Genomic DNA, 17,517 nt, shown 5'->3' with positions numbered 1-17,517 from the left:
CTTACAACAGACACAGCAACATTAGACAGGGCTTATAACAGACACAGCACCATTAGACAGAGCTTACAACAGACACAGCAGCAGCATTGGACAGGACGTATAACAGACAAAGCAATATTAGACAGAGCTTATAACAGACACAGCAACATTAGACAGAGATTATAACAGACACAGCAACATTAGACAGAGCTTATAACAGACACAGCAACATTAGACAGGACGTATAACAGACACAACAGCATTATACAGAGCTTACAACAGACACAGCAACATTAGACAGAGCTTACAACAGACACAGCAACATTAGACAGAGCTTATAGCAGACACAGCAACATTAGACAGAGCTTACAACAGACACAACAACATTAGACAGAGCTTATAACAGATACAGCAACATTAGACAGAGCTTACAACAGACACAGCAACATTAGACAGGGCTTATAACAGACACAGCACCATTAGACAGAGCTTACAACAGACACAGCAGCAGCATTGGACAGGACGTATAACAGACAAAGCAACATTAGACAGAGCTTACAACAGACACAGCAACATTAGACAGAGCTTATAACAGACATAGCAACATTAGACAGGGCTTATAACAGACACAACAGCATTATACAGAGCTTACAACAGACACAGCAACATTAGACAGGATGTATAACAGACACAGCAACATTATACAGGGCTTATAACAGACACAACAACATTAGACAGAGATTATAACAGACACAGCAACATTAGACAGAGATTATAACAGACACAACAACATTAGACAGAGATTATAACAGACACAACAACATTAGACAGAGATTATAACAGACACAGCAACATTAGACAGGATGTATAACAGACACAGCAACATTATACAGGGCTTATAACAGACACAGCAACATTAGACAGAGATTATAACAGACACAGCAACATTAGACAGAACTTATAACAGACACAGCAACATTAGACAGGACGTATAACAGACACAACAGCATTATACAGAGCTTACAACAGACACAGCAACATTAGACAGAGCTTATAACAGACACAACAACATTAGATAGAGCTTACAACAGACACAGCAACAGCATTGGACAGGTCTATAACAGACACAGTAGCATTGGACAGGACGTATAACAGACACAACAGCATTATACAGAGCTTACAACAGACACAGCAACATTAGACAGGGCTTATAACAGACACAGCAACATTAGACAGGACGTATAACAGACACAGCAACATTAGACAGAGCTTATAACAGACACAGCAATATTAGACAGAGCTTATAACAGACACAGCAACATTAGACAGAGCTTATAACAGACACAGCAACATTAGACAGAGCTTACAACAGACACAGCAACATTAGACAGGGCTTATAACAGACACAGCACCATTAGACAGAGCTTACAACAGACACAGCAGCAGCATTGGACAGGACGTATAACAGACAAAGCAATATTAGACAGAGCTTATAACAGACACAGCAACATTAGACAGAGATTATAACAGACACAGCAACATTAGACAGAGCTTATAACAGACACAGCAACATTAGACAGGACGTATAACAGACACAACAGCATTATACAGAGCTTACAACAGACACAGCAACATTAGACAGAGCTTACAACAGACACAGCAACATTAGACAGAGCTTATAGCAGACACAGCAACATTAGACAGAGCTTACAACAGACACAACAACATTAGACAGAGCTTATAACAGATACAGCAACATTAGACAGAGCTTACAACAGACACAGCAACATTAGACAGGGCTTATAACAGACACAGCACCATTAGACAGAGCTTACAACAGACACAGCAGCAGCATTGGACAGGACGTATAACAGACAAAGCAACATTAGACAGAGCTTACAACAGACACAGCAACATTAGACAGAGCTTATAACAGACATAGCAACATTAGACAGGGCTTATAACAGACACAACAGCATTATACAGAGCTTACAACAGACACAGCAACATTAGACAGGATGTATAACAGACACAGCAACATTATACAGGGCTTATAACAGACACAACAACATTAGACAGAGATTATAACAGACACAGCAACATTAGACAGAGATTATAACAGACACAACAACATTAGACAGAGATTATAACAGACACAACAACATTAGACAGAGATTATAACAGACACAGCAACATTAGACAGGATGTATAACAGACACAGCAACATTATACAGGGCTTATAACAGACACAGCAACATTAGACAGAGATTATAACAGACACAGCAACATTAGACAGAACTTATAACAGACACAGCAACATTAGACAGGACGTATAACAGACACAACAGCATTATACAGAGCTTACAACAGACACAGCAACATTAGACAGAGCTTATAACAGACACAACAACATTAGATAGAGCTTACAACAGACACAGCAACAGCATTGGACAGGTCTATAACAGACACAGTAGCATTGGACAGGACGTATAACAGACACAACAGCATTATACAGAGCTTACAACAGACACAGCAACATTAGACAGGGCTTATAACAGACACAGCAACATTAGACAGGACGTATAACAGACACAGCAACATTAGACAGAGCTTATAACAGACACAGCAATATTAGACAGAGCTTATAACAGACACAGCAACATTAGACAGAGCTTATAACAGACACAGCAACATTAGACAGAGCTTACAACAGACACAGCAACATTAGACAGGGCTTATAACAGACACAGCACCATTAGACAGAGCTTACAACAGACACAGCAGCAGCATTGGACAGGACGTATAACAGACAAAGCAATATTAGACAGAGCTTATAACAGACACAGCAACATTAGACAGAGCTTACAACAGACACAGCAACATTAGACAGGATGTATAACAGACACAGCAACATTATACAGGGCTTATAACAGACACAACAACATTAGACAGAGATTATAACAGACACAGCAACATTAGACAGAGATTATAACAGACACAACAACATTAGACAGAGATTATAACAGACACAACAACATTAGACAGAGATTATAACAGACACAGCAACATTAGACAGGATGTATAACAGACACAGCAACATTATACAGGGCTTATAACAGACACAGCAACATTAGACAGAGATTATAACAGACACAGCAACATTAGACAGAACTTATAACAGACACAGCAACATTAGACAGGACGTATAACAGACACAACAGCATTATACAGAGCTTACAACAGACACAGCAACATTAGACAGAGCTTATAACAGACACAACAACATTAGATAGAGCTTACAACAGACACAGCAACAGCATTGGACAGGTCTATAACAGACACAGTAGCATTGGACAGGACGTATAACAGACACAACAGCATTATACAGAGCTTACAACAGACACAGCAACATTAGACAGGGCTTATAACAGACACAGCAACATTAGACAGGACGTATAACAGACACAGCAACATTAGACAGAGCTTATAACAGACACAGCAATATTAGACAGAGCTTATAACAGACACAGCAACATTAGACAGAGCTTATAACAGACACAGCAACATTAGACAGAGCTTACAACAGACACAGCAACATTAGACAGGGCTTATAACAGACACAGCACCATTAGACAGAGCTTACAACAGACACAGCAGCAGCATTGGACAGGACGTATAACAGACAAAGCAATATTAGACAGAGCTTATAACAGACACAGCAACATTAGACAGAGATTATAACAGACACAGCAACATTAGACAGAGCTTATAACAGACACAGCAACATTAGACAGGACGTATAACAGACACAACAGCATTATACAGAGCTTACAACAGACACAGCAACATTAGACAGAGCTTACAACAGACACAGCAACATTAGACAGAGCTTATAGCAGACACAGCAACATTAGACAGAGCTTACAACAGACACAACAACATTAGACAGAGCTTATAACAGATACAGCAACATTAGACAGAGCTTACAACAGACACAGCAACATTAGACAGGGCTTATAACAGACACAGCACCATTAGACAGAGCTTACAACAGACACAGCAGCAGCATTGGACAGGACGTATAACAGACAAAGCAACATTAGACAGAGCTTACAACAGACACAGCAACATTAGACAGAGCTTATAACAGACATAGCAACATTAGACAGGGCTTATAACAGACACAACAGCATTATACAGAGCTTACAACAGACACAGCAACATTAGACAGGATGTATAACAGACACAGCAACATTATACAGGGCTTATAACAGACACAACAACATTAGACAGAGATTATAACAGACACAGCAACATTAGACAGAGATTATAACAGACACAACAACATTAGACAGAGATTATAACAGACACAACAACATTAGACAGAGATTATAACAGACACAGCAACATTAGACAGGATGTATAACAGACACAGCAACATTATACAGGGCTTATAACAGACACAGCAACATTAGACAGAGATTATAACAGACACAGCAACATTAGACAGAACTTATAACAGACACAGCAACATTAGACAGGACGTATAACAGACACAACAGCATTATACAGAGCTTACAACAGACACAGCAACATTAGACAGAGCTTATAACAGACACAACAACATTAGATAGAGCTTACAACAGACACAGCAACAGCATTGGACAGGTCTATAACAGACACAGTAGCATTGGACAGGACGTATAACAGACACAACAGCATTATACAGAGCTTACAACAGACACAGCAACATTAGACAGGGCTTATAACAGACACAGCAACATTAGACAGGACGTATAACAGACACAGCAACATTAGACAGAGCTTATAACAGACACAGCAATATTAGACAGAGCTTATAACAGACACAGCAACATTAGACAGAGCTTATAACAGACACAGCAACATTAGACAGAGCTTACAACAGACACAGCAACATTAGACAGGGCTTATAACAGACACAGCACCATTAGACAGAGCTTACAACAGACACAGCAGCAGCATTGGACAGGACGTATAACAGACAAAGCAATATTAGACAGAGCTTATAACAGACACAGCAACATTAGACAGAGATTATAACAGACACAGCAACATTAGACAGAGCTTATAACAGACACAGCAACATTAGACAGGACGTATAACAGACACAACAGCATTATACAGAGCTTACAACAGACACAGCAACATTAGACAGAGCTTACAACAGACACAGCAACATTAGACAGAGCTTATAGCAGACACAGCAACATTAGACAGAGCTTACAACAGACACAACAACATTAGACAGAGCTTATAACAGATACAGCAACATTAGACAGAGCTTACAACAGACACAGCAACATTAGACAGGGCTTATAACAGACACAGCAACATTAGACAGAGCTTACAACAGACACAGCAGCAGCATTGGACAGGACGTATAACAGACAAAGCAACATTAGACAGAGCTTACAACAGACACAGCAACATTAGACAGAGCTTATAACAGACATAGCAACATTAGACAGGGCTTATAACAGACACAGCAACATTGGACAGGACGTATATCAGACACATCAGCATTAGACAGAGCTTACAACAGACACAGCAACATTAGACAGAGCTTATAACAGACACAGCAACATTGGACAGGACGTATAACAGACATATCAGCATTAGACAGGGCTTACAACAGATACAGCAACATTAGACAGAGCTTACAACAGACACAGCAACATTAGACAGAGCTCACAACAGACACAGCAACATTAGACAGAGCTTACAACAGACACAGCAACATTAGACAGAGCTTACAACAGACACAGCAGCAGCATTGGACAGGACGTATAACAGACACAGCAGCATTGGACAGGACGTATAAGAGACACAGCAGCATTGGACAGGACGTATAAGAGACACAACAGCAGCATTGGACAGGGTGTATAGCAAACACAACAGCAGCATTGGACAGGACGTATAACAGACACAGCAGCATTGGACAGGACGTATAACAGACACAACAGCAGCATTGGACAGGGTGTATAACAGACACAACAGCAGCATTGGACAGGGTGTATAACAGACACAGCAGCAGCATTGGACAGGACGTATAACAGACACAACGGCAGCATTGGACAGGGTGTATAACAGACACAGCAGCAGCATTGGACAGGGTGTATAAAGACACAACAGCAGCATTGGATAGGACGTATAACAGACATAGCAGCAGCATTGGACAGGGTGTATAACAGACACAACACCAACATTGAACAGGGTGTATAACAGACACAATAGCAGCATTGGACAGGGTGTATAACAAACACAGCAGCATTGGACAGGGTGTATAACAGACAACAGCAGCATTGGACAGGACGTATAACAAACATAGCAGCAGCATTGGACAGGGTGTATAACAGACACAGCAGCATTGGACAGGACGTATAACAGACATAGCAGCAGCATTGGACAGGGTGTATAACAGACACAGCAGCATTGGACAGGGTGTATAACAGACATAACACCAGCATTGGACAGGACGTATAACAGACATAGCAGCAGCATTGGACAGGGTGTATAATAGACACAGCTGGAGAAACAGCAATTAGGAACCACTGGAGAGCGCCTCCCCTTCTCAACAAATGTATATTCAGTTAAATCTAACAACTGTTCTACGGAGGACAGAATTGAAGAGAAAATATTAGTAAGTTAATTTATTTGCATTGGCTTACTTTAATATATGTTTGTAGAAAAAGTATAGAATCTACCAAAAGCTTTATGATCCGGTAATTTAGACAAACCCTGCCTCACGGTTTATAAACCAATATGCTCAAATCTTTGCCATTGCTTTAAGGAAATATAGACAAAAGCGTGAAGAGAAAAGAACTATCATTGTAGTGAAGTCTCTTCACCTATTGTCGTGAATTTTGACAAAATATATCACAAAACTGCAACAACAAAACATAGAAAGAAAAAAAGAAGAGGATATATTTCAGTCATATGGTCAGTAACAAACTACACAGGTCTACTAGCAGCTGGATGATGTCCGTTTTAAATGTACCGAGCTCTGTCCAAGTCTGTAATACTTAATTAGAATCCAAGTAGTTTATCTAAATTCAGGAATCGTAATTAAAACGTGTTCATTTTCTTTGAGAATTGCAAAACAATCATTCATCAAATTTGAAAGGATTCACTTTGAAAATGCATATACAGTGTATCATACTTCAATGTCTCAGCGCTGTAGAATGTGAAAGGCGAAGATAATGTAGTTTTCCCGCGTTTCGAAGAATGGCGGGAAAACGTTGTATGATAGGAACGTGTTCGAATGCCTATGCGTAGTAATACAAGGCGTGGCCATAGGAAGGCCTATATAAAGTGTCGAAATCATGAATAAGGTCATTCTAAGCCAGTCTCACGAAGTGCACGTACACAATTTTTTATTATCATATTTAATTATGGATAAGGTCCGATATTCACCCTTAGACGTTACTTAACACTTGCTTTCGGACACAGGTTTCCATAGTTTTTTCAAATATTTTATCTATGGTTTTTCCTGGGCGGTTTTTAACGTCAATGATGGGGGTTTTCTTGACATTTTGTTATTTGATTCAGTACTTGCATAAAACTTGTTCATGTCAGTTACCATGTATGTACATGTAGTAAATTTGTTGTAAAGTTATTAAACGCCGGCTGCCCAACAAGCTTGCCTGGCTTACACCAAAGTTGTGTTTGGTTGTCTTGTATGCAAAAGGATTGCATTCACAGAAGTGTATATTATACCGATAACGAACAGTGATCAATCTCATAACTCCTATAAGCAAAATAAAATAGAGTTGGGCAAACACGGACCCCTGGATATACCAGAGGTGGACAATGGATTTACAGTGGAGAACACAGCTTGTCGCGTTGGAATATTTTTTTAAAATACATTCAGAATTAGTCTCTTTGTTCAATAGGCGTGGTAATATATTTAATTCTTCCTACTCTCTTTAGAAATTTCAAACAAGATCTACCTTTGATAAACAACAAAAATGTTGGATTACGCACGGCTCTAACCTGCTTCCTATAATATTTAGTTATTTTCCAAACCTAAACTTTAAAAGAATGAAACAAAAATGAATTAATTTTAAAAAAAGACAATTTTAAAACGTTTGACGCATGCCATAGAAGTATATCCGACTATATATAAATCCAACTTTTCTCATGCATGATTTCATTTCTCTCCTAAAAGCAATATATGTACTAATCAAATTAACTAATATATGTACTAATCAAATAAACTATAATCTCTCTGCATAATTACACACTTTACTGTTATCAGTAAACAAATCTCATATTCCTGACCCCGCCTCCAGTATTCAGATTTATAAAGTCCTGATCCCGCCTCCAGTATTTAGATTTATAAAGTCCTGATCCCACCTCCAGTATTCAGATTTATAAAGTCCTGATCCCACCTCCAGTATTCAGATTTATAAAGTCCTGATCCCGCCTCCAGTATTCAGATTTATAAAGTCCTGATCCCGCCTCCAGTGTTAAGATTTATAAAGGTCCTTGCTCTAGGTAACATATTCATTTTATCTATCATGAAGTTTCTGAATTCTTCATTTGTTGATGAATAATTCGTGCCTTCCTTGTAGTGCCGTTAAAGAGAAATTACTCTGCTTTTGTTATCCCAGTGACAATGCTTCACAAGTTATTTCTCTTGCAATATTTTTATTTTATATATACATTTTTAAAAAACTGTTGTAGTATTCATTTTCTTTTTGAAGCGCCAAATTTATGGATGCATACAAATTGATGGTTTATTTGCCTATTTTAAACATCTCATATATACATTATAATATTTAATTTTTGTAAAGTTCACTGACAGAATGATCATAATGTAAAGTAGGATTAGGTGTACAATTATTTTCGATGAGATCAGTCGTTAATTCTGAAATCCCATAAACTCTATAGATTAACTGAAATAAACCTCCAACCCAAGTCTCATTTGAGGTTTGTCACAACAACACTGCGGAACACAAATATTTCAGTGCATTGTACATACAATCATTGTAGTGCCCTTCTAACGAGTTTTTCATACAAATATTAATGCATTTATATAAATCGCATGAAAAGGTGAAGATAACGAACAGTGATCAATCTAATATTTCTTATAAAGAATACAAAATTTAGAGTGGGGAAAACACGGATTGATTTTATATTGTATAACGTCCCGCTTGAGAATTTTTCACTTATATGGATACATCACCATTGTGTACTGGTGAAGGGCAGCACAATTTAGGCCTATGCTCGGTGCTTATGGCCTTTGAGCAGGGAGGGATCTTTATTATGCAACACGGGCCCATGGACACACCAGAGGTGCGATCAGGTGCCTAGGAGGAGTAAGCATCCCCTGTCGATCGGTGTCACCCACCGCGAGCCCTATATCTTGATCAGATTAGTGGTAGTAGTAATCCGTAGTTAAGATCAGCGTGTAAAGTAAATTGGTATGAACCATAACCATTGACAGGTTGTATTGGTAAATTAGATCGTTATAACGACCATATAATTTGCAAAATGCTGACTTTAAACGAGACTGTTGATACCCCTGTAACATCAACTTGTTTGTCAGTAACCTGTCTCAATTTAAAAACTGATCATACGCATAACAAGTCCTTGTGTATCGAATCAGTTGAGAGACATAAACACCATATGCCGGTGATAATGGAATATTGTTACTTAAATATTGGAAGTTGACGATGGAGAAGCTGAAGTCATTTTGTTTGTCATGAAGTTGAGTTGTTAGTTTGCCGTTAACACCTGTGTTCAATAAAATATCTAAGTATGAAGCAGATGCGGAAGACTCTGGTGTTCTTTATTTCGAGTTCACTAGGATACATGTATATTGAATCGACATATGAATGGTTGGTTGGTTGGATGTTTTACGTCCCGTCGAGAATACATGTATTTGCTCACATTGAGACGTGAGCTTACTTATATTGAGACGTCAAAAGTTGTAAATGAAGTGCCACAAATTTAGACCTAGGCTTAGTGCTCAAGGCCGTAACAGTGAGGGTTCTTTAACGTAACGTGCCAACGCCTACCGCGACATGGGACCTCCGTATATTAAATAAGTCATATCTGAAAGACCCGTGATTCTCACTTCTAAATTCCGATCGTTTTGGGAAGGAGCAATCACTACCTATGTTTACACACCTTAGGTTGGACATGGCACGAGTGTAGCTCGAACTCATGACCTCCCGGTTACGAAGCAAATGCCCCACTACTGAGTTAACACGACATGTCTGAGATATGAATGAAAATGATTCTTGTTAATTGATAAAACGTCGTCGATATATTTAAATGTCGAGTTGAAGGCCATAGCAGGATATTTATCCTTTTCATGTAGAAGCATTTGAATGAAGGTGAAGATAACGAACAGTGATCAATCTCATAGCTCCTATAAGGAATTCAAAATAAAGAATTGGGCAAACACGGACCCCTGGACATACCAGAGCTGGGAGTAGGTGCCTAGGAAGAGTAAAAATCCTCTGTCGACTGATGACACCCACAGTGAATAAATTCTTGCTCGAAAGAAAAAAACCCACGTCAACTAATAAAGGAGCACAATTCTTGCTAATGGAAATTCCAACACACCGTTGGAGGAGATGATCAGCAAAGAGTAAGAAGATATTGGCAATGAGGAACTCCATCATATTTATTATTTCAACTTTAAAGTGGTGTCCATTTTTATTGAAGAAGAGCTGTCTATTATGTTAAAAAGACTAGTTTTTAATTCATCGCGAGGAGTAATCGTGTAAAGTGTTGGAAAAGTAGTAAGTTTTAACATTGTTGATTGAGAAAAGTTTAATTATTTGTGATTTCAAATTTACTAAACGTTCTTTAGAATTGTTTTTACATTTGATTTACATTACTTCTAGTAAATGTTGTGGTACAATACACTGTGTACCTTTTAAGTTTCTCCTTCACGGCAGTTAATATTTTCATGAGCAAAGATAGGGGCTTGGTAAAACATTTACTGGATCCAGCAATGCATCTGTTTGTAAGGGTTTTTGTGAAGTTTAGGAATCCTGTATAGGTGCTGTAACTCTTATCCATTCGTCTCAGAGACTAGGATATGAAATGTGTTATAAATCTGAAGCACGATTTTGAAGAATTTCATCTTTTGAAAGGAATTTTAAGTATAAGCAGGATTACCAAATGTGGAATTAATGCCAAGATCATTTAACATACTTGTATAGTTGTAATAATGAGCCTTAGAAACAAAGACAATATTGTTACAAGCTTTGTTAGCTGGAACAAAAACATATTCCACCTCATGTCTTTTAATTCTCTTATCACCACTGGTTTACCAGACACAGAAGGATATATGTACGCTATATATGGTATTCCTCTCATGCGCGGATCTAGAGGGGGTCGGGGGGTCCTGACTCCTCCCCCCCCCCCCCTGGAATTTGCAAAGATAGAAGAAAAAAATACAATATAACGATTTATAAGAAAAATGAGTTATATCACGAGTTCGATTTTGTGAAAAGGTTTAACTCCCGCCCCCCTGGAAAAAAATTCTGGATCCGCGCCTGCCTCTTATACTTTTTATCTACTAGTATACTGGCAATGTGTCATTTTCTTCATATTTTGTCCATCGTCTGACATAATGTTGGACAGAATTCATAATAGAGATGAATTTCCGTCACCAATTAAAAAACTCCCTGAGTTTAGGACTTTTTAAAATGAGTCTTTTCAACTACATCAACAGTAATGATATTTCCAGCCAGAATATACATGTAGTTATACCCCCCGCAACAAGTTGTGGGGGGTATACTGGAATCGGGTTGTCCGTCTGTCTGTCTGTCCGTCCGTCCGTCTGTAGACGCAATGGTTTCCGGGCTCTAAAGCATTATCCTTTCCACCTACCGTCACCATATCATATATATGGACTACCCATGGGATGAAGATTTTCCCTATCGATTTTGGGGTCAAAAGGTCAAAGGTCAAGCGCACTGGACATCGAAGTAGCAATATGGTTTCCGGGCTCTAAAGTGTTATCCTTTCCACCTACAGTCACCATATCATACATATGGACTACCCATGGGATGAAGATATTCCCTATCGATTTTGGGGTCAAAGGTCACGCGCACTGGACATCAAAGTAGCAATATGGTTTCCATTTAAATTCTTTAACGGCTTTTTTCATCGCATGGAGATGCTGTGTTCCTAGATACCTTTTGGATCATAATACTGAAGTTTTACCTATTACCAACACCCTTTGGGAGATTGGGGTAAGCGGGGGGTATTCTTAGTGAGCATTGCTCACAGTACCTCTTGTTGAAAGATTGATTGATTGAATATTGTTTTAAGTCCCTCTCGATTATGTTTCACTTATATGGAGACATAACCACTGCCGGTGAAGGGCTGCAAAATTTAGGCCTATGCTCGGCGTTTATGGCCATTGAGCGCGGAGGGATCTTTATCGTGCCACACCCGCTGTGACACGCGACCTCGATTTTTGCGGTCTCATCCGAAAGACCAACCCGTTTTAGTCACCTCTTACGACAAGCAAGGGGGTACTGAGGACCTATACTAACCCGGATCCCCACGGGATTGTAATTGAAAAAAGACAAATAAGAACACGTAGATGGATTATTTATAAGATGGTTTATATCTAGGCACTGTAGAGTGTGTAATTAAAAAGTTGAGATGCAATAGTAGAAGTATATTTGTAGAAAATACAGGGTATAGTCTTGAACTTGAAACATGCAGGAATACAAGACTGGACGTTTATAACATTGTCGCTTATTTTGAGGACATCTAATTCTTTGATAGTAAATTTGAGTTTAAGTAAATGACGCCATGATTTGGAAGGATTATCGTCCATATCCCGTGGTGATTTAAAAAGCCTGTGATGGACAACATCCATAATCATAGAAATCAGTCTGTATTTTGTTGTTGAAAAATCCAAGTATGGACTAACTTTGGCTTCTTCAAGTAACTTATTCAAGACTTTCAATGGAACAGAGTAGAGTTTGTGCGAATATGACGTGGAGCTAATTGTCTGTTAATGTTGTAAGTGAAAGTGAATCAAGTGCTACGTGATATGAACGGTGTCCATCACTACGTTTTCTCCTTTGAGTCCATTCATTACTTTCTAACGAAAGTAGAATACTAATAAATAACACACTGTGTGGAATTAGCAACGACACGCTGCAACTATTTAATACTAGGCATATTAAATATACATGTACAAATACATAATTGTATATCATAAAGTTGGATTAAATAAATTTACTTAAAAACGCATATCATAAAATTTAAACTCATGTGTTTAGCTGCCCGTGTCGTCCTAAACTGGTATTTAACACCTATGCATTCCCTTATAAAGCCTTGCTATGAAACTGGTTCTAAAGAACCACGTGACACAAACAGGTATTCGAATGAAAACCTTGTAATTCGGAACAAGTAATTCATTATTACACCAAGTAGATATTGATTTCTGTCTAATTCGTACCTCAAACGAAAGAAATCACATTACGTCTCTGTGCGTTTGGAAAAAGTCCCTTCACACTCACGTTATTTCCATGTGGACTAGTCAGATTCCCTACACTGTATACGTTGTTACACCCATATAGAAATACAGTGTCATGAGTCTTGATCCAGTGATCTTATTGTCTACGAAAAGAAGTTGTTGGTATGATGGTAATTTTTTTCTCTCTAGAATTCTGACCCCTCATGGACAAAATGGAACTATCTTAAAAATTAAAATGTTTATAGGAAGTTAATTACCACCATTATTGATTTGAATTATGTGTCCCCGATATTCTATTATTTAGTGATGCCTTAGTTTCCCCTACTTAAAGCAGTTCATTACTCAATATTGCGTTTACAACGTTAGATTTACAGGCCAAATTTTCAAAAGTTTTGGTAAGGAAACTACGTCCTGTAAAATGACTGATAAATGAATTCCTAGTGATCAATATATCACAAGATTTACGGTTTGTGACAGAACATTGGAGAAGGAACAGACAAGGTCCGAAAAAGAGTCAAACAAAATCTCTCGTAATGAAACTTTAATCTTTAATTTGGGTATACAGTTCATTTCTGTACTAGAGCTGGTTATTTGTCGCCTGTACATAGGACATCTTATATATCCCAGCGACACCAACTATTCTGGTACATGTACATATATGTAGAGCCTGTGCCCTTTATAAACTCCACAGAGTGGCACCTTTCGATACGGGACTATGCGTCAGGCAGTATTGTATCACACTAATTCTTTTTATTCAAGGAAGAGCATATATCGAGCAACAAGTATCCTCGGGGACAGAATGTCTACCAGCAGAGATGCATGCTCAATTGATTGATTGTTTAACATCCCACTTGAGTATTTTCCACTCATATGGAGACGTCACCATTGTCTTTGAAGGACTGCAAAATCGGTCTTTACGGCCTTTGAGCAGGGAAGGATCTTTATCGTGCCAAACCTGCTGTGATACGGAGCCTCGGTTTTTTGCTGTCTCATCCGTTTAGTCGCTTCTTACGACAAGCAAGGGGTTCTAACCCGGATCCAAATAACGAACAGTGATCAATCATAATTCCTATAATGAATACAAAAATTAAGTATAGGGCAAAAACCAGACCCAGAGCCCTGAACATACCAGAGGCAGGATCAGGTGCCTAGGAGGAGCAAGTATCCCCTATCGACCGGTCACACCCGCCGGAATAAATTTCTTAATCTCGATGAACGTGTAACAGTAGAGGCATTTTGATGTGAAGTTTCCCTCGGTATTCCGTGGCACCTCAAAATGTTTCATTATGTTGTGTGAAGCCATTTGACAGCGCAATTCGCATCCCTTTGTCAACAAGCTCAAGGAAATTAAAAGTTAACACCTTGAGTAACGAAGTTACTGTCTTTGATTTATGACGCTCAGATTGTATGTATTCCTAAGTAAAACTATTCTGATATATTTAGTGTTTCAAAAATAAGCAGCTTTATCAGTTAAATAAAGTAGTAAATCAACATTATCCGATGTTAGTTACTTGGAAAGTGTATGATTATTTTTACCGGCAAACTGTCAAGACAGACAACATGCATGTACATTCTGTTATCAGCAAAGTTAGATACAACAGGTCAAAGGTGCGTTTCTGAATATCAGCCTTTGATTTCCATATTGATCATCAATCAGGAAAGTTAACACAACTCCTGATGCTTTATCTCGCATACCCTAAGTCTAAGAAGAATATCAATTCAGAAAGCATTATGCGGCTCTGTGCAAGTGCAGCAACACTATTGTAATCATGGTAGAAACAGTTGAACATAATATTGAGGCAGCAGAGTGTCCAGGACAACATACCGTTGGTCCAGATAGAATTACCGTTAAGAGAACTTGGGCGGCTCGGCGAGATTATTCACTTACTAGTGATTGATAAATGCAGTAAAAGCAAGAATACGTCATGTCAAACACAAAATTCCAAAACCCAGATATCACATGAACATGTATAGGAATTTCAATAACTTGAAATCAATTAGAGGGGTGTTATATAGGGGTAGTTGAGTCCAGACATCATCAGTCAACTTACATTGGTTGATTGAATGTTGTTTAACGTCCCTCTCGATAATCTTTCACTCATATGGAGACGTAACCATTGCCGGTGAAGAGCTGTAAAATTTTGGCCCATGTTCGGCGCTTATGGCCATTGAGCAGGGAGGGATCTTTATCGTGCCAAACCTGCTGTGGTCGACACTTACATTGATAAACAACTTATACCTATACTTAATGATATTAGTCACCCAGAGAAGGATAGAACATTTTGATTATTGCGAGACAGTTCAGACATGAACTTCGATGTAAAAAAAAAAAAAAAAAAAACAACCAAAAAAAAAACAATGGATAAAGAATTGTGACAGATGTTTGAAAAGAAAATCCTCTTGACAGAAGGCACTGTTGATAAATATTACATCTTCTGATCAATTAGAATTGGTTTGTTTAGATTATTTTACTCTAAAACTTTGCAAAGGAGGAATCGCCAACGTAATAGATCTGGCAGATCAGTATACAAGTTACGCTCTAGCAAAACCGACAAAGAATCCAACTGCAAAAATGAGAGCAGAAAACCTCTACAACAATTTCATTGTACACTATTACGACATTCCGGAAAGATGACACAGTGATTAGAATACCCAGTTTGAAAGCAATTTAACCAAAGAATTGTGTCATATAACGAAGATGAAAAAAATGAGGACATCATACCATCAGATGTCAAATGGCATGACAGAAATATTCAACAGGTCACTTATGAACATGTTAGGGAATCTGGAAAACAAAACAAGATTGGAAAAACAATATCCCTTCTTCCATTCATTCATACAACTGCACAAAACATGACAATACTGGTTATTCCCCATTTAAACTTATGCTTGGAAGGTAACCTAGATTGACCAGTGGATTCGTATTCAGATTACCACAAGAATACAAGAAAATGGAATAATATAGCGAACATAATTAAGGAGTGGAATAAAAGAAACATCCGAATCAGTAAAGAATACAACAGAATTTTCAGACACAAAAAACGTGGAAAAAATGGAATAGTTTGAAAGGTCACATGAGAAAATGTTAAGTTTGAATCCAATGTCTTGTTTGTTGCGAATAGAAAACTACATTACATGCGAAAACAAATTTTCTGGCACTGAAAGTTGAACATTCTTGAATTTCTCAAATATTCAGTATTTTCTATATTGACAAAGGAAATCTCTTCCCAATTTAGAACATTACGTGGGTCATAAATCAAAACAAGCTACTGACAAACAAGTTGATGATACAAGGGTTTCAACAGTCTCGTTTAAAGTCAGCATTTCGCAAATTCTATGGTCGCTATAACGATATAATATGCCAATACAACTTATAAATGTGTCAAATGCTGTCTGATGTGTTTCATATCGATTGTTACACCGTTCATGGCACACTGATTTTGACTACGGATAACTCTGTTTACTTGATCAAGATGTAGGGCTCACGGCAGGTGTGACCGGTCGACAGGGGATGCTAACTCCTCCTAGGCACCTGATCCTACCTCTGGTTGGTCCAGGGGTCTGTGTTTGCCAAACTATTTATTTTGTGTTGCTTATGGGGTTTATGAGATTGATCACTGTTCGTTATCTTCGCCTTTCATTCATATCACAAATACAATACAGGACTAAGTTCCAATACACAAATGTAATGTTATATACACAAACATAATGTTGATATATATATAGTACTTCGTTACTAGCTTGAAAATACGGATGTATATTTAATTGCTGTTATAAAATTTAGAAATTCATTTCAAAATTAAGGATTATCTCCCTCATGCATAGCTCTTATCCTTGGACGAATTTGGCTCCACTTGTTTGACACGCTGTTTTTGGCTATATTTAGATCTAAAACTTCATAGTTATTTCGGATTTCAAACATTTCGGTTGAGCATCACTGAAGAGACATTATTTGTCGAAATGCGCATCTGGTGCATCAAAATTGGTACCGTATAAGTTTTACATATACGTGTGTTTGTGTGTGTGTGTGTGTG

General features: G+C 38.2%; 1 protein-coding gene across 1 annotated transcript; it reads right to left on the bottom strand.

The window, feature by feature from the left end:
* Positions 1 to 5,771: 5,771 nt before the first annotated feature.
* LOC130050482 (keratin-associated protein 16-1-like) lies at positions 5,772 to 6,488 on the bottom strand. The gene has a single exon (XM_056150672.1). It carries the CDS (start codon positions 6,486 to 6,488, stop codon positions 5,772 to 5,774), a length of 717 nt encoding a protein of 238 aa, XP_056006647.1.
* Between the last annotated feature and the right edge of the window lie 11,029 nt (positions 6,489 to 17,517).

This window comes from Ostrea edulis, chromosome 9 (assembly GCF_947568905.1).
Source record: "Ostrea edulis chromosome 9, xbOstEdul1.1, whole genome shotgun sequence".
Lineage (NCBI taxonomy): Eukaryota > Metazoa > Mollusca > Bivalvia > Ostreida > Ostreidae > Ostrea > Ostrea edulis.
This window is presented reverse-complemented; position numbering and strand designations above follow the sequence as displayed.

Excerpts from the sequence above, each read along its gene's own strand:
- LOC130050482 (XM_056150672.1), bottom strand. The coding sequence starts at position 6,488 with ATGCTGGTGTTATGTCTGTTATACACCCTGTCCAATGCTGCTGTGTCT.